Source organism: Coturnix japonica, chromosome 26, assembly GCF_001577835.2.
Source record: "Coturnix japonica isolate 7356 chromosome 26, Coturnix japonica 2.1, whole genome shotgun sequence".
Taxonomy (NCBI): Eukaryota; Metazoa; Chordata; class Aves; order Galliformes; family Phasianidae; genus Coturnix; species Coturnix japonica.
The window spans coordinates 3,336,099-3,354,717 of NC_029541.1; the positions used below are offsets into that span (position 1 = coordinate 3,336,099).

Here is an 18,619-nt window from a genome sequence, read left to right on the forward strand (position 1 = left end):
TGGATGGCGAAGTGTAACTAAGTGTGAATACAGCTGCCATGCAGCCGCATGGAAGCCCCTGTACTGCTGTGTACCCCACAGCCACCTTCACAGCACCCAGAGGAGGACTGGGAGATTGAAGGGCATATCCTGAGGCTGTGGCATGGGCCCTCTGATAACACTGTTATTGTGGAATTGCCTGTCCCATAGCACCTCTGCCTTTAGATCACAGCCTTAAGACAAAGCCTGATGCTGAGCCTGCATTGAAGTAGATCAGGAGTAAGTCTGCTCTGGTAGGTGGAATTACATAAGCATAAAACAGTTATGAAAAAGGAATTAGATCGAGGAACTGTAATTGGATGTACTAATCCTGCTCCTGCCAGTGGCCGGCTCAGCTCCTGCTGTGCCCAGTGGCAGAGGGAGCCTCTATGGGGCAGCCCCAAAGTGCAACAGGTCCTTGCAGTCACCGGGTGCCCATTAACAGAGGCAGAGTTGTGTGCTATGGGTGAGTGTGAGCTCACCAATGGTTTCCAGAGGCTTTGCTAACACTGCTCCTGGAATATGAGGCTGGGATGCTGCCTGTGCCTCTAGGAGAGCAGCACAGAGATGTACCAGCCATTGGGAACAACACTTTGTGAGCAGAGCCATGGCCCTGCTGCCCATCCCCTGGCTCCATGTCACTTCTATCTATGCTTTTGGGTGGGAAGCAGGAGGAACACCAACTGCTGCTCTCATTGCTTGGGTTTATTTCTTTGCCCTGGGGCTTTGAGTTGGCTTGGGTCCCCACTTCGCAAGGTTAGCACTCTGGATGTCCATCACCTTCCTGGTGTGATCGGTGTCATAGTGAAAGTGGTACCCACAGGTCGGACGCTGTGAGGTGTAGAAAGGGCTGTATGAGTTGGAGCAACGCCGTGTGTAAAAGCAGAACCTGAAGGAGTCAGGGTCCTGACCCCCAGGGTGGGCAACAACAGGAACAAAGCGGGAGGCCAAGGTCTGATCTGTGCGGCGCTGTGCTGGGGATCCCTTGGGGTTGGGTGGGGCTTGGGGAGCATCCTGTTTTGCTTTGCGGTCGCCCATTCCCTTTGCTGTCTTCTGGTCTTTGCTGTGGCCTTCTGGTGTTTCAGTCACCTGAAAACAAAGTTGGATAAACGCACTGTCAGTGCACAAACACACTGCAATCACCCAGCAGTGCTCAACATCCCCACGTGATCATTGATTACCAGGGGCCAAAAATCAGAATGAACATAAACCAAAGCACACTGAGGGACTTGGGCTCATCCCCTGCTGCTCAGGGGACATTGATTTCCCTTTGATGTTGGGCACAGCAGAACTCTGGTCCCAAATTAGGTTCTAACACCTATAAATAATAGCAATATGAACTCCTTCCAACACCATGTCAAGACTCCAAGCAGCAGCAGCTTCCCCCAGCCTGATACATGAGGAGCAATGGAGTGTGAGCAATGGCTGCATGCAAGCACAGCCTGGAGGCACAGCCCTCCAAGGCTGAGCCTGACTGCAGAATTATTTTGCCATGGTTATTTAACCATGACTCAGTTATCTTGTTTTCATTGATGGCAGCTCTGTGCCGATGGAAACTGGCTCTTCCCCCAGCAATTATCCTATTTACTTCTGGGCGTCCTAAATAAACTCCTCACTGTCTGAATTTATTTTTAACCACGTAAAGAGGTTTCCCAGTTTCCGTGACGCCTCGGCTTATACTTGGTGCTCTATTTCAGCTCTGCATATCTGGCTCTGAACAGAGGCTGCTAAACCAATTACAAGGGGAACACCAGTGAATCATTTATAGACATCTCCCTCAGCCTTATAGGGAAATGATGAGATTCCCCCAGGCTTATCACCTCTTTTAGTCACTTATTTCCCAGATCCAGCCTGGTTCCTGGAGTTCTGCTGTTTCTCTTGCAAGGAAACAGCCTGACTCCCAGCACTTCCCATGGGAGACAAAATATGGGGGCTTTGGGTCTTGGAGATGTAAGAGTGGAGCTTGCACTGTGGTTTGGGGATCCCTGCTCCAAACACTCTGAGATTTGCTCGCTACCAATCACAGTCACACACATGCATGATTGCAGCTCTTAGCCTTGTGTGCTTTGACAGATAACAGACAAGTATGCACACGACTGAGCTGCTGCAACTGCACCCACCCAGCAGGGAGGCATTATTAAGGCAGTGCATTTGGGGTGTGTGGGCAAGGCCTTGGCTGCTTAGAAAACCTAACTGCTAAGTCATGTAGATGCCTTTGAGATGTGCAAGGCTTGCACGCGCCCTGCTATAGGGCAGTGATGGGCAGGATTCTGGGCTTTGCTCATGGGTTTGCCTGCCTTGGGGCCTCCTCCTCACCCTGCAGGGCACTGAAAGATCCCTTATGCTGGTGTGGGTGCACCTGCTTACGTGATCACAGAGGGGAAGCCCCAGTTCCACGTTCATGGCACTATTTATGGCACTGGCAGAGCTCTAGCAGAGATTAAGAGTCCTGTGCAATCCTATTTTGTTCAGCCATGAATTTAGAGACCTCTAATCCCTCCCTCATTGCCTGTCAACTCCCAGAGAAGATCCCCACAGGTGGGGTCACAAGGGCAAGGCTGAATTACCGGAGTATTCCTGGCCGGGCTCCCCTGCTGGCAGCAGCAGCCCTACCCCGGGATGATGGCAGTGTCCCTGCACAGGGACTGGCACATGTGTAATGGGGCAGGGATGCTGCAGCTCCCTGGCACCACTGGGTCCTGTTAGTAGAGCTCTTCCATCACCGGGGCTGCTGGGGCCATTGTGGTGTCACCGGGGTGGTGGCCCTGACCAAAGGGGGTTCTGGCAGGGCTGCCCATGGAACTGCTCTGCCACCACCACTAGATCATGGCTCCAGCAGCACAGACCCCACTATTCCTTTTGGCATGAGCTGCTTCACTGCGTGGCTCTCTCCTCCCAACTCCTATGGAGTCTGGCAGGGGAACCTCACTGCACAAGCACTTCTCACTATGGAGATCGGCATCTGCAGGGTGCAGCTCCCTGCACTGATGTAAAGGCAGATTGTTCTGGGCTGTTCACCTGTGCTGGGATCAAAGAGAGCCTCACACAGCAGTGTTCCATCACAGCAGAGCTCACAGGGCTGTCTCTGTGCCATGGAGTCAGCTGGCAGAACAGTTCCTCTTCTCCTTCCCCTTTCTCATGACTTTCCTTGCCTGCCCTGCTCCATTTGCTCAGTCAAAGACTGTGACTATCAGCTCAGCACATACACCTGGCAAACCTCACAGAGATGCTGTGTCCTTTGCACATAACACACAATGCTTTTGTTTCACCCATCAGCCAGTGAAATAAAACCACTCCATCTGGCAGCATGTGGCTCCTTCCTCACGTTTGATTTCTTCTTCTCAGAGGTGCCCCTCTCCCCTGATCCATGGCTGCAGCCCCCGGGGTGTGCAGGAGATGCTCTCAGACAGAAGTTTACACTATCGCTTCCGTTCCACCTCCTCATAAGCAGCAGTTAAGGTAACAGTCCCGAGGGCTGAGCCCCACTAATTACAGAGCACATCAGGCTGGGAGCCACCCCAGCAGCATCAGCCTGCAGGATGGGTGCAGTCATTGGATCCAGCTGCATCCTGGAAAGACTCTGATATATCACAGCCTGTAACAGCCCCAGAGCCCTCATGGTCGGTCTATCAGCTCCCCTCAGCAAGACAGGAGGACCTCACTCCATAGCTGTGCTTCAGAGTTAATGCTCTGACGATTATTTGGGGTTTAAAGTTCTCCCGTAAGCCCCATCATTTATTAATAACCAAGGTTACTCATTAACCCTCAGCTCTTTCTTGTGGGACAGGAAATGGATGGCAGTGTGGGGACGCTGCAGAAAAAAAACGATCTCAGGTCAATCAATCTGTGCTGTCTTTCAGGTGTTGTGATTGAAATAGCCCAGCTGCCAGCACTGCGGGGGGGTGGTGTTTGCAGGGGGGTCTGCACATGTGAATGGGGCTTTGCTAAATGCAGGTGGTGGAAAACCGACTCGGGAACGGGTGGGCACCTGATAGAGCTGTGGGGGTCCCCATGCACTGCAGAGCAGAGCGACCACATGGCCTTTAAGGGTCCCCCCCAACTCAAGGTTTATGTGAGTGCTGCGCTGCCCAAGAGCGGGGCAGGCAAACAACCGTCGGGCAAAAGCTTCGCCACGCTGGGGACGAGACGGAAGAGTTGAACGTCTACACCTGGGGCTGAGGGGGAGGCAGGAGGAGCGGGGCCGGGCTGGCACCTGATGGAGGCGGGGTCGGGCGGAGCCAGGTATTCCGGCCGCTCCGCTCGCTCCCTGCCCGCTGCCTCCCGCACCCAGCGGCCCGGTGCCGCTTGGAGGTTCGGTGCCGGGAGTGGAGCGGAGCGGCCGAACCCTCCGCCATGAAGAAGCATCACTCCGTTCAGGGCACCTTCAGCCGCCTCTTCGGCAAGAAACACGGCACAGCCACCGCAGCTTCGCTCTTTGCCACCAACCCACCTTGGATCTTCAGCCAGGAGGTGACCTCCGACAGTGCGGGCGGCACCGGTCAGTGCTCACCATCCTCCGTGCTGCAACGGGGGGATAAAGTGGGGAAGGGTCGGTCCGGGAGGTGGGGAGGGGGTTGCTTGCGTTTCGCTGTGGTTGTGATCGCAACGCTGCGCCCTGGGGGAGGCACATGGAGGAGGGGGCCGGGCTGATGGTGGTGCAGCTGGGGAGGTAGAGGCCGCTGTAGGATGGGGTTTGGCCGTCTGAGGTCCCAGCGGAACCTATAGCGCTGCTCCCCGGCTGCCGTCGCAGCGCAGTTACGCCCCGAAGGCCGCTGATGGAAATCGGATAAAACGTGACGGAGTTTCGTGCAGCTCTCAAACTCGGAGGGTAAATCGCTGCTTTCTGCCTGCTGTGAGTGTGAGCGGCATTCGGGCCTCTCTCTGATGTGGTTTGAGTTAAAAGCAAACAAACAAGAAGCCAACAACAAACTTGCTGCGTGTTTGCTGCCCAGTGGACTCCCATGGCTGCGGCGCAGTACAAAGGCATTCCTTGCAGGTGTAGGAGCTGCTGTGTAGAGCAAAAGCCAGAAGACTTGTGAATAAATGAAGGTGGTTGGGTTGAATCCTGCAGTCCTCACGGCGTTTGTGCCATTAATTCATTTATATGGCTGTGGTGTGACACATGCAGTGTGTGCTCAATGAGTGGGGCCATGCTCCCGGGCTCTCTTGGATCCCAAATGGTTTATTCTCACCCCATGAAGCCTCGTGCCGCTCAAGGGTTTGCTGCATCTTAACATGCCATAGTTGCTGCCAAAAAGAGTCCCCTGCCCTAATCCCCACCTTACTTTTTTCATACAAAGTAAACAGAAGTTAAGCAACGTGGGAAGGGTGTAGGTCTGCCTGTCACTGACTCAGAGATTCCTGAACGTAGGGACTGCTGCCGCCTCCTCGCTGCGGTTCCTGGCCGTGCTGTGCCTGCTCCAGGTGATGCAACCAACCCTGGAGTAGGAAGGAGTTCCATTGCATGTGTTGTAAATCACTTATTTTGTTTCCCCACAACTGAAGGGACACAAATGACTTCAAAACAGACTGAATGCCACAGAGTAGCAGCCAGGGCCAGCTGCTCCCCATGGCTCCAGAACTTCCCCAAACTCTCCTTCCAGGAAACAGAGCATTGCTGGTGACAGACCTGCAGCAGGCAGTTCCTGTTTATCTAGCAAAGAAAGCACAACTACAAGCACTTCATTTTACTTTAATTAAATGCATTCGGGTTAGAGATGCTTAGTAATCTAGGATCAAAGACCTTGTGATCTTTAATACGTTTTCTCACTGAGTTTACTTGCTCAATGTCTTCATAGGAAGTTCTCTCATTATTTCAGGTCTCTGAACCGCTCTATCTCTGCTCCACAAAGCTGTCTGAATCAACATTCCCATGTTGTGTTGGCTTTGGCTCTTGCTGAATGTGGGGTTACCCAAGGGGTTATGCAAAATTAACAATAACAATAATTACTTGCTGGCATCTCAGGGAAGTCCATGAGGACAGAGGATGGTGGATACCCCTGGCTGTACATTAGGGCAACCTGTGATGGGAAACAGAAGCCTGCGTGCCTGCTGGATCTGGTGCTACAACTCATGGTTATACTGAATTCTTTCACCCCTCCTGAGTCATGTCCAGCCCCCACTGTGGCCAATTCCTTCACTTTAAGTGAAGAAAGTACTTCTGTGGGGATGCACTTAAGCATTTGCCCTCTTCTTATCCCACTGAACTTGCTGTAAACCCCTGTTTCCTCCTTGACTGATCTCTGCAGATCCCCAGAGAGCAGAGCTTCTTGCAGCCAATGAGAGGAAGGCCCGCAGGCTCTCTGAAGTCCCTTGGAGGTTTTTAAGTTTATTCAGCAGGAGGGGTTCCTGTTTAATGATTTCTACTCTGCAGTGTAAGACTGCATTCCATCCATCCCAGCCCCAGTTGGACCTGCTCTGATTCATTTACTATCCTAGAGAAAAGCTGCCCTGCCTCCTGGTCTTGTCCATATGTATGCAATGCCTGATGTCTCCTTCCTACTCTGTTTATCAAGCCTTAGCATCAGATATGGTTGTCTGCCATGACAGCCTGGGATTGCCCAGAGACCCCACCAGGGGCTCTGCTTGCATGAGGAGGGGACATGGTCAGCTGTGCAGATGCCCTGCCTGGAGGTGGTGGATGCATGGAGCCACAGCCCTCTGTTACCACCACTGAGTTTATGCAACTTTTGCTCTTCTGCTCCTCAGCCTTTAATTACAGTATGGAACTTGACAGCAGCTATTTCTGCGCTTCACGCTTTAGCATGGGAGCTTGAGCACCGTGCTTCCAAACTTCTCAAGGAGAAAACAAGTCTGTTTACTTCTCAGCATCAGTGTTTTGGAGCAGAAGGATTGGTTTCTGCTTTATCCTCTTTGCTATCAAACTGTTGGGTGGGAGCTGCTGACCTTCCCTGGTCACAGCTGCTTTACATGCTCCCCCTTCCTTTTCAGACCCCCATATTCAGTGGTGGTCTGCTTGGCTGGGAATCACTGGTGTATCTCCTTCTAGCCAAGGTGGGGTTTACACACTTCAGAGCTTCTGCTTGTAAGTTCATGCTGTTCATCAGACACAAAGAACGCAATTAAAGTAATTTTATGAGCTTTATTCTCTGTCAGAAATAAACCGACCCAAGAGGTGTGGCTGAAGGTAGAAGCACAGGGCTGGGAACCAGCAGGGCCTGAGAGCTTCTGCTCACAGTGCCAGGGCTCTGTGCTCATCATGGCATTTCATGGGGAGTGAATTGGATGCTTGTGCTGATATTTGGTCCTCCGAGGTAGACTTTGCTTAGTTGCTATTAGAAATGAGCCTGTCAGAGAGATGGCTGTGCTCTCCCACCTCCAGCACCTGAATCCCAGACCTGCCTCCTCAGCTCCCATCCCCTACACAATGTGATGCTCCTTGCTTATTCCTGGGTGCAGATACAGCAAACCCTCCCCAGCACTTTCTGAAGCTGTTTTCCTGCTGCCCTGCATACTGTGCTGCTGCTAACAGTCCTCTCTTCCTCTCAGGGGATGTGATTGAAGTCTATTATGGTGACAATCGATTTGGGACGATGACTGACTCCGGAACCGCAACGTTGAAGCCTCGTCCCAGAGTGCGGCCGCTGCTGACATTCCTACCCCTGGTGAGTGTTGGCCATCAATGCTGGGGGCTGATGCCCAGAACCAGCCAGGCTGGTTCCTTCCCTCAACCCCATTCCTGGTGAGGGGAGAAAAGAAACGAAAAGCCAAACCATTCTGTAATGATAATGGATGCGAGGGATTAGGAGGTGATTTGAGTTCAAGGCTTGTGTTGGGCATAGGCAAGATGCTTGGGTGAGAGATGTGAGCATTATCTGCCTTGTACTTACATTTTTGTCAGAATTGCTGAGTGTGTAGATGAACAGATCTGGCTGGCGCTGCTCTTTGTGTAACCACTGCTGGCAGTCTCTGATCCAGTGTCATACTGGATAGAGAAGGAGGAAAGCTCTTGTTTCTGGCACAGGAAAGAGGAGGCGATGCAGCAGGTGCCTACAAAGCCTGATGGGCTGCACCAGCTCCAAATCTCTTTGTTTTGGTGTGAGACAAAGGAGTAGCATCTCCCGTATCCCATAGCAAACACCAGATGTGAATGTCAAACATGACCAGCTCAGCAAGCAGGGAGTGACTGAGCTGCATTATTTCTTATTCTATAAGGAGTTTGGCTTCTGCAAAGATTCTGTCACTGTCCAAAGGTTGGCATGGAGGGAAGAGCAGCATGTGTGTGTCAGGGCTGACCCTGAAGATGACATCATTGTGTTGCTAGATGGATTAGCAGTGGTTGAAGTCACACCGCTGTTTAGAGCTCCTCCACCCAGCGTGGCTGGGGATGGGACAGGTCAGTGGGTTTTGTTCTCTGCATCCAAGCAGCTGTGGGCAGTTGTCACACCTGTGTTATCAGGACACTATCACAAAGCTTTGTGGCTGCTGGACAGTTATTTTTCCCAATCTCTGTCTATGGGGTGTAGCTCTGAGCAGAGCTACCAGTGCCCAAGGTAAGGAGTACCAGCACACTTGGACCACAGCTGGGATGCTGCTGCCTCCAAAAGCCACAGTTCTCAGTTCTGGCTCTGGTGCTGCACTGCCACTCGTGCTGAGCAAGCTGTCCTCCTGTATAACACACCTTTCTGGTGGTCTTACCCCATGTAGATACAGGGAAGTGTGTGGTTGCTCAGAAGTAGTTTGGAGATGGTGACAGCTAAATGTGAAGTGATACACACGGGTCACTGAACACACTTAGTCTTGACAAGCACATTCTGTCTAAGCAAGGGATGTTTTCCTTGTACATCCTCATCCTTCAGAGCAGTCATCACCTGCAGCAGAAGGGCTGGTCTGCTGTCACCTGGGTGCAATTCATTTGTGGGTTGCACAGATGTCATTGGGAGGACAGTGAGGGGGGAGGCAATAGAGCTGTCCATAGCTGGTGCCCCATAGTGTTTTCTAGGTTTTTGCATCTTAGAGCTTCCAGACATTTTCCTAGTGGAAGTGAAGGGGTGGTACTGGAGTAAACGGCACAAATGGAATAAATACTTGAGGCTGTCAGCCTGGCAATGTTGTTTTCCTGCTACCTTCAGTAACATCGGTGGTCTGGGGGGTTTCTCCCAGAGTAATGGATCCTTATCACAGCGCTCCTCTTCTGAGAGTATTTAACTGAAGAAATCAGCAGTAGGTGTAAGCCACGTTGTTTTTTTGAGGACCAGTTTGGGTTGATTATTTGCATTATTTTGATCAGGTTTGATGATGATTTGTCTTGGCACAGACGCTTCTGCTGCCACACGCATATTTGTGCTGGGCTGTTCTGCAGCTTTAACCCCTTCTTCCCACCCAACCCCTCTGCATTCCCCAGCCAGCAGCATGATGGGGAGCAGCTCCTGGGCAGCTGAGTCAGGCAATGCACACACCCTGCCCTGCAGTGCCTGCTCCCTGCGTGGCAGCATTCTGCAGCCCTCCCTGCACACCAGTGGGCATTGACAGCCCTGAGAGGCACCCAAGGTCAGGGGGCAGGGCTCTGAGCACCTGATGGATGTCCCTGCTTTGTGCAGGGCAGTGGAACCAGATGGTTTTGGGGGCTTCCTTCTATGTCAAACAACTCTATGGTTCTGAATTCATGGGAAAGACTGGGGGGAGCTGAGGACCATGAGGACAGGTGAGCTCTTCCACTGGAGACAGAGGATATTTGGTTTTGTCTCAGTGCTGTAAAGGGATTCCTGGTTGTTACAGTGAAAGCTCACCCTAATAGGATCCTCAGCACACAAATCTGATTTCGAGCACCACAAACTGGAAATGCAGGTTCCTGGTGCACCACCCACAAGCTGGGCAGCCTGTTGTGAATCAGCAGAAGCTTGGGGCTGGTCACACCCCTAGCAAACACATGAGAGGGAAATAATCTTTCTGGTCATCTCTTAAGGCTGGCAGTGCATTGGAGATGCTTTCCATTTTAGAAGCCAGGTTGTGAAGTGAGGATGGGTGGGTTTTCAGATGCTGAACATTAGCGACTGCCACAGAAATTCTGAGTGTGAAACAGGCTTGCCCAGTTTTTAGGACCTGTTGGAGTAACGTGTCCAAAAAGTCTCATTTATGATGTGTGGACTTTGTTTCCTTCAGTTTTGCATAGATCTCTTCTGTCTGCTGTTCCCTTTCTACCTACTGCTATCCAAACGTGTGATGCATACTTTGCTTTTGATTCAGGTCTAACGAGCACTCAGACGTTCCTGTTCTCCTGTAAATGAGCAGGAACCCGCAGTGTGTTCTGGAGTCTGGCAGCAATGAATCTCCATGGAAAATGGGCACTGCTGCCTCTTTCCTTTTGGCCTTTGGAATTTGGTTGCATCGGACGATTTTGTTCTCCAGTCTTGGAGTGTCTCTGTTACCCTTCATCTTCCTTCTGGCTTTCAGCTGAAGCTGAGGATCCTTCCTCTGTGTTGTGCCTTTAGGAATGGCAGAGAGAAGTTCCCTGATCAGTTGCTCAATGCCATGAGCTCTGCGCTCCCATTCACTCTCCTCTGGGCTTGCCTTTACCTGGCTCACTCACTTGCGGTTGTAGAGGGTTATTTGGTCATCAGCAGGACAATAGACTTCGCAAGGGCAATAGCCTTAGTGCATGTTTGGGAATGGGAAGGACACAGGGACCTTCTGAAGGAGCTTGGGCTGCTGCTGAAGTCAGCTCAGCCCCAGCAGCTCACGTTCCCAGTCTCCTTACACCCGGTGTATAATGCTCACGTGCTGCCTGTGCCCTGCACAGGGCTGTCTGTAGGCACTGAGCTTAACCTTTAAGCAAACAGACTTTGGAATCCTATAGCAATCTCCTGTGAAAACAGTGCTGGTACCAGTGAAAGGCAAAGGGCGCTGGCTCAATCATTATCTAGACACTGCGCAGACGTGGTGCAGGCTGAGGAGTGTCTCCTTTGCACACAGCAGTGCAACAGGGCTGGCCTGGGAAGGCAGAGCCCACATAGTGGTGTGTACCCATCTCCTGCCTACAGGGGTTTGTCCTCTCTATGGCTTTTCTCAGCACTGGGATCTGAAAGCCCAACGCGCTGCGTCTGCGTGGCAGCCTGATTCAGCATCAGGTTGTGTTTAAGCCATGGGTGCATTACCGTACATTTCATGAGCAACCCCAATCTTACAGTGAGTCACTGCAGGAAGGAGGAGAGCCTTTCTGCTTTTGGCAGGCAGGACACAGGAGCCCTGGTCAGCACTTTGGGTGAGTCACCGTGCCTTGAATATCTCCCAGTGGGTGGCTGTAATTACCCCAGCTGCTCTGGCTGTGGGCATCCTCACAGATGTGTAGGCTGCTAAATTGCATGGTCCTGCACCAGCTAAATGTGCTGCTGAATCTTCAGCTTGAATGCTAAGGGAGTGATTGAGAGTGAAACAAACCACACAGCAGTTTTCCCTGGCCTGTTCAGATATGCTGGTGCCAGAGTTGCCCAAAAACCTTGGAAGCCTTTTCTGCAGCTTGAGTGGCTGTGGCAGAGGCTGTCAGGACTTGCTGCAAAGCAATGCCCACAAAACCAGAGAGAGAGATTAAATTGACTTGATAGGTGAATGGTGAGAAGCTAATGATGCTGATGTCAAGTAGTGGAGCCCTGAGCATGGGTGTGAAACAACCACGCTCCTTTCAGCCTGTCTGCACCTGACTAGCAAGGAGAGTTGTGTCCTGTGGGTTGTGCAACCTCGACTGCTTCCCGTGTCCACTTAAATAGCATCAACAGCAGCTGCTGCAGTCCCTCCATGGCTAGGAAGTGGCAATGGATCCCATCAGGTTTCTGTTTGCTTAGATTACCAGCTATACAACCTACTGCCTGCTTGTCAGCACTTTATTCTAAATCCCTGGACATAAAACAGCTCTGTTTTCTCAACAGAACGCCCAGGAATCCCATGGAGTGGCTGTGCCAACACCATCAGTGCCAGAAGACTTTGAGGAAAAGGCAGCTCTTGGTAAGGGATCTTTCCAAAGTCCTTCAGTGCAATGCATTCAATAATCCCTTGGGCTTGGGGGGGATCCTTTGAAGGAAGTGTGCATGTGCAGTGCACTGGAGCAGACAGAGATTCTGATCCTGAGATTTTAATGCTAAAATCAGACCTGCTATTGATAACTTCTTCAGGTCATTGAAAATGAATCTGTTCTCATGCCACCCTGCTCTTGTAATTCCTTACAGGCAATGGCTCCCAGATGAATGGGAACTACCGAATGTACAGCTCGGTGGGGGACCTGCGCCCACAGGCTCTTGAGAGGGAAGATGAGGATGAGGACATCCCTCCACCACCATCAGTGCCCCCACCACCCCCTCCAACAGTGCAGGCGCTCACACCTCCACCTGCAGCCCCACCGGCCCCTCCACCACCTGAAGTGCTTCCACCACCTGAGTCAGTGCCACCACCCCCTGCCATGGCCCCTCCACCACCCCCAGAACCCACCCTGCCCTCCCCCACCACACCAGCACCTCCGGACTTCATCCCACCGGCCCCACCGCTCAACAAAGCCCCTGTGCCTTTCAGCAATGGCATCTCCAAGTGGAAGTCTGAGACAGTGCTGAACACGAGGCAGGTGGATGATGAAGGGCCACTCTGTCCCTCTGAGACCAAGGTGCCGGCTGCCCCCAGTGCAGAGGAGAACCCACAGCCCCCTAAGCAGTGCCCTGAGCCCCACCTCACCTTCCCCAGGTCTTTCAAGGTGCCCCCACCGGCTCCAGCTCGATCCTCCTCCATCCCCATGCAGGAGAGCCAGCCTTCCCATGTTGAGCCCTTCACCCGGCAGCCCCATGCACGGCCTCCCCTCCCACCCTGCTTCACCATCAGACCCGCAGCCAAAGCTCATGCAGGAGAAGCCAAGGAAAGAAATCTGCCTCTGAGACAGCCCTTCACCAAGGCAGCCCCTCCACCTCTGAGCCCCAAGCCGGGTGCTGTGCTCAGCAACCGATCCTCAGTGCCCAGCTCAGAGCTAAAGCCAAAAACAGACAGCAGAGACTCTCCTACAAAATCTGAAGTTATCACTGCAAACGACCTGGAGCTGCCCCCTCCGGACTATCCACCTTGTGAGGACAGTTGGAAGGATCCCAGCAACCTCAGTCAGCTGCAGCATGAGCTGTCAGCCCTACTGCGCTCACCCAGGAGGGATGAGAGGCAGCCAGAGGGGCCAGCTGCCCCCCAGCCTGCAAATGGCAGCACCAACCATACTGGTAGCCATGGGCATGATGGAGCCAGGCTTGATGGAAAAGCTTTATCATCAGCTACAGGAGAGGAGAGCGAGAAAAGAGAGGGGTCTGGGAGCAGCCCCAGTACTATGGGGGGACACCCCAGTGCAGCACAACCAGCTGTGGAGAGCAGCCCCACTGCACAGCCCCACAGCGTGAAGAAGATCAAGAGTGAGCTGGAAGCTGTGTTCTCCATGAAGAAGGAGAGGAAGCCAGCCCTGGGGCTCGGTGGTGAGAAGCAGAGCCCTGAGGATGGTGGCAGTGCCTCGCATTCAGGGTTGAGCCCTTCTGAGCCAGGTGACACCACGCTGCCAAAACCAGCCCTGAGCAGCTCACTGCCAGCTCCAGCAGCTGCTGCAGTTGTGGAGAAGGCAACAGAGCAGGAGGAACGTCCTGCTCCCATCATCATCCCTGCTGCTAACAAGGCGACAGAGAGCTCAACGCCTGCTCCCTGCTCCCCTGACAGCAGTGTGAGTGCCCCGGGCTCACCTCAGAGAGCAGTGGAGGAGCCACCAGCTCCCCCCATCCCATCACCCCCAGTTTCCCCAGCACCACAGCCCAGCGCTGACATCTTCCAGTACAAAGTGCACCGGGCTGGGGCTGGTGAAGCTGAGCCTGCCTGCCCCCCAAGCTCAGCCAGCAGCCCCCCAGGAGTCCCGGGCACAGGGCAGGAGGAGGTGCTGATCCACCCGGTGACAGGAGAGCGGGTAGAGCGGGGCTCTCCCATGGCACTGCTGCTGGCAGCCCGGCAGCGGGCACAGCGGGGCCGCTCAGGCAATGAGGTGGGGGGTCAGCCAAGAGCCAGACCATTACACACCAAATTTGGCAGCACCGCATCAGAAACCACCTCCAGCACCAGCTTCTACCGCCATGAATCCAAGCCTTACTCCTTCACTGTGGTGCCCCGACCTTTGGCAGCACAGAACAAGCCACCATCCTTCTCCAGTTCTTCAGAGCAGGGCAGGGTGGTGGGCGAGGGGCAGCAGCGGGCTGCAGCCTCCAGCCTGCTGAGGGGTCTGCTGGAGCAAGGGCAGCCAAAGCCCCCTGACCCTCCCCACCACACCATGCCTGGAGATGAGGAGGAAAACAGCGAGGCGGCGCTGGATTACACCATCATCCCCCCACCCCCTGAGTTCAGCAATGAAGTGGATGAGCTCAATGGGATCCCGCAGAGCCGTGAAGGGAACCACAAGTCCCCCAGCTTCCCTGACTGCAGCCGGAGCTCGGATGCACCCCGGTACTACAGGTGGCCTGGCTACAGCCGTGGTTATGGCTATGGGAGCAGCCAGGAGCCCTCGGAGCACAGCAAGAGGAATGGTGACCTGGCACCCCCGTGTCCAGATTACAGCAGCTCCGCTGGTTATCTCAACCGAGGGCCGAGCAGCCGCCCGCTGATCAAAAAGAGGCTCTATGTCTCCGAGCCTGAGCAATCCTACCCCAGAGCAGCTGCCCGAGGCACAGTGCTCTCATCCTATGGCTCTGGGGCATACAGCTCTTCAGCTGGGGATGGGACCCGCCGCCTCAGCTCTACCCACTGGAACGGCCCCGGTAGCACACAGGGCAGGCGCACCTCCATTGATGCAGCTGGGAAAGCTGGGTCATACAGCGGAACTGATGCCAAGTACAAGGGGCAGAATGGGGACTTCTTAGGAGCTGGCAGGTACGTGCCTCCCTGAACTGATCTCTGGTTGTTAGCACAGCCCTGGGCTGAGAAATCGATGGGAAAGCAACACCTTGGGTCATCTGCCACAAATGGCAGAGATAAGGGCTTTGTGGTGGCTCTTGTTCCACCAGCTCCATGGTGAAGATGTAAGAGCAGCCCAGAGGCCATAACTGATGACAAGCTGGGGTTGGCACTCGCTACCACACTCATCTCTGCAGCCATGGGTGGGGGGCTGCTGCATGGAGGGGCTTCTAGTGGGGAAAAGAGGAAAGTTTCTATTGTAACTGTATTGCTTCAATAGAGTATAACCGTTTTGAATATAGACAAATGGTTTCTTTGCTTTTTGGTGACTTTCCCCACTGTTTTCCTTCCAGACCTGCCCACAGCAGCTCGCAGTATGGTGGACCCACCAACACCTTCACAGTCAGACCTGGGGCACGGCAGCCCATCTCCTACACCTACCAGAGTGGGCACCGATAGGTTCAACCATAGGGCTGCTCCACTGCCTTCATCCTGCTGGGAAGAGACAATGAGGTGCATGGTTGGGGTCTTCTCCACCTGGCCAGCAAACACTGCTCGAGACTGCAGAGGATGAATGTGGAGAGCAAACCTGGGGCTTGGACTCTTCAAAAAGACTGTCATGGAGCATAGTTACTACAGACCAGCTACTGTTATGTGAGCAAAGATGTTTTTCTTTCTCTTCTTCCCTCTTTCCCAGTATTATTTTCAAATTTGCAGCCTGGTAGGTCTTCTAAAATGGAAAAGACCCTTAGTTTAAAGATCATTGTTACTGGAGAGATTGTTTGTTTAATTGTGCTTGGGAGTGGGGAGAAGCCAAAGCTGGGGATGTGTGTATTGGAAGCAAGCAAGTATGGATCTGAATTTAGGGGAATTAAGAACGTGAGGTCAATTGGATAGGAATAGTTGAGGATGCCTGCATCGCCACCCCCTCAGCCTTGAGTGAACCCATTACGCTGATGCCTTAAGCCAGATCATGCTCTCAGTGCCCATCCCCAGGGCAGGGGGCAGCTGCACTGCAAGCACAGCCCTTGCTTTCCCACTCCTTTTGGTGGCCTGCACGTTTGTGTTGCTGGTTCTTTGTCATGGGAGGCTGCGAGGCCTGGCTGGGTGGCTGTGAAGCATGTTGGCAACGTGAGATCTTTGATCTAGGGGATGGATAAACTCAGTTTTGGTGTAAGTTTTTGACACTCCGGGGTGTGACGTACCTGAGGGACCTGTCTCCAGCTGCTTCTATCAGCACATCATGGATGCTTTGGTGCAGATCTATCTGAAGGAGCCAGTGTTGTGCAATGGGAGAGGAGAGTGGTCTGAAAGAGGGTATTTCACACTGCGGTCAGCTGTAGTGGGAGTGTATTACTCTGAGCTTAGAAGCGAATCTTCCTCCCAGGTAAACTTGCTGCAAATCACTGTAAGATAGGTGTAAAAACTTGTAGAGAGTATTTTCTAATCGCTGACAAACTAAAAGCACTTTGAGACACGAGTCTACCTTTATTGAAAGCACTTTCTCTTCTCAATGTCATACAGTATCATTAGTTCCATTCAAGTTTATTCCGCTTTGTGTTGCGAGTAGATTTTGCTCTACAATTAGACTCAAAACTGGGTGATAAGTTTTCCCCTCACAGTGCAGATTTCAGAAGCTATCTTTATTAATGTCACGCTGTTGACATTCTGTTTTACATCATTTCCAGCCCTACCTAATAATTTAACAGCTGTTCCGAACGCTGCAGAGGCTTCAAAGTGTTCTGAACTTTACTTTGCTGTGAATAAAACCAGAGCGCAAATACCATAATCAGCCTAATAGCTAATTCATAGGATGTTTTTATGCCAGTAACTCGCAGTGACTTGGAATGCTTCCAGCTGGTATTGAAACAGCACGGTTTAAATGGCTGGATGTTGGTTTATGGAGGAGAGGAGGGACTATGGAGGAACCAGGCAGTAACTCCCTGGGCTCAATAGACTCTGTGTGCACAACAGGCTTTTTTCCCCTAAAACAAAGAAGCTTCACTGATAACATTGTGAGCTGATGGTTTTGCTTCCTGGTGTGGATTTTTGCATAGAGTTAAACTGCAAATGAATTCCTAACATTACTTTCAAGACTTGCTGGGAGACTTCAGACTGGGAGATGAATCCTTTAACATGTATCCAATTTCCTCTTACCAGTTCTGCTCAATCCCAACACAAGTTTCATGTTTTGTCGGAGCAAAATCCAATAGTCCAACGTTGGCATTTGCTTTGAATTCCATGTTTACTGTTTCATTCAGACATGCAATTCACAAGTGGCTGTAATACGGTGCTACATAGCGTGGAGCATTTTGTTCCTAGCAGGTGGACATTGCTTTAAATTAAATAGCAGAAACATAAGAATGTAAGGCAGGTTTGTGTAACAGCCGTTTATTTACTCAAAGAACACCCATTCTGGGAATGCATGTGGACTAAGCTGTAATGAAACCGGGTAGGACTTCCCAGTAAAACTGGTTAACGTGAATGTTTGAAGCATTGAAACGATTCTGTTCTTTAGACACTGCAGGCTATCCCTGCTGCTTTAGGAAAATAGTAGGATTTCAGTATGATTTAACAGGCCAAGGCCATAGGGTTTGGTTTGCATTCCAAAGAAATCAGTGTCAGAGCTGGTGTGGAGCAGACCATTGCAATGAGCAGTGAGGACTCTTCTTTGGGCCCCTCTTGGCCGGGTTATCTTGTCGGCACAGCACACACATTGCTTTATTCTGATTCCCGTTTCTCTTCCTTCTCCCCCAGTTGCTTTACTACATAAACTTAGCAATAGAGGAGGGAAACAGAGGTGGCAACAGAGCCAAGTGACTTTATAGTACTAGAAGCCATCCTGAAAGCTGACAGTGGAATTCTTACTGCCTCAATGCTCTCTTGCCAGTGTGATCATTTAAGCCTTGATACAACTTAAATGAGCCCCTGCAACCTCCTCTAAAGCACCTGCTAATGTAGTAGAACTGATAGCTCTACTTGTAAAGTCTTTGAACAAAGTCTCTTATTTATGAGTGCCACTGAACACGAACCTTCTTGCATTAAATGTCTCTGGATGTGTTGTTTTATGATGCGTGGTGTGACTTTCTTTCAGTATTATCTCGCCTTATCTACTGAACTTCACCTTTCCCATGGGCTGGGACAGCTTCTGCTTAGGGTTCAGTATCAACAGCTGCTATGACAGTGTTAGTGATAATAGAAGCACGAGCAGGCAGCTCTCCTCACTGCCCATTGCTGCAGAACCACCCCATGCCCTGCAGGCTAAGCAGCCTGATGGGGCAGCTTTACGGTTCAGCCTGGGTTTCTATAAATAGTGTTCTTGGTTTGGAGCTTTTCATTAGGAATGAAACTTGCAAAGTGATTTGCAAGTCCGGACTAGAATGCTGTGCTTAAAATTGAAAACGCAGGATGAGCAATGCAAGCACTAACATAAAAGGCAGCTTGTTTTCGGAGTGGCTTACTCTCTCCACTCCTCCAAATTATACTTATTTGCATTCTCATCTCTTTAATCCTGGCTACAAAACAACGTTCTTCATTAGGGAAGCGTGCAATGTATCTTGAAGCATTTTCTCTAGCCACAATATATTACAGCAGTGTCCCCAAACCTAAGCAGGGTGTGAAGCAGTTTGGGCAGCATCAGCACATCATGAAACCCAGAGTCCTCCAGTTCCTTTGCAAATAGCTTGTAAGTCAGTGGGCATCG

At 51.8% G+C, this 18,619-nt stretch overlaps 2 protein-coding genes across 2 annotated transcripts; one reads left to right on the top strand and one right to left on the bottom strand.

The window, feature by feature from the left end:
• Positions 1 to 702: 702 nt before the first annotated feature.
• Positions 703 to 2,768, bottom strand: LOC107324842 (uncharacterized protein 114841037). The gene is made up of 2 exons (XM_032449311.1): positions 2,586 to 2,768; positions 703 to 1,107 (listed from the first exon to the last, which is right to left on the bottom strand). Exon 2 carries the CDS (start codon positions 1,054 to 1,056, stop codon positions 724 to 726), a length of 333 nt encoding a protein of 110 aa, XP_032305202.1. The 5' UTR covers positions 1,057 to 1,107; positions 2,586 to 2,768; the 3' UTR covers positions 703 to 723.
• Positions 2,769 to 3,805: 1,037 nt separating this feature from the next.
• C26H6orf132 (chromosome 26 C6orf132 homolog) lies at positions 3,806 to 17,987 on the top strand. Its single transcript, XM_015885217.2, has 5 exons — positions 3,806 to 4,516; positions 7,528 to 7,643; positions 11,901 to 11,976; positions 12,198 to 14,892; positions 15,270 to 17,987. The coding sequence occupies exons 1-5, from the start codon at positions 4,372 to 4,374 to the stop codon at positions 15,373 to 15,375; spliced, it is 3,138 nt and encodes a 1,045-aa protein (XP_015740703.1). The 5' UTR covers positions 3,806 to 4,371; the 3' UTR covers positions 15,376 to 17,987.
• Positions 17,988 to 18,619: the final 632 nt, after the last annotated feature.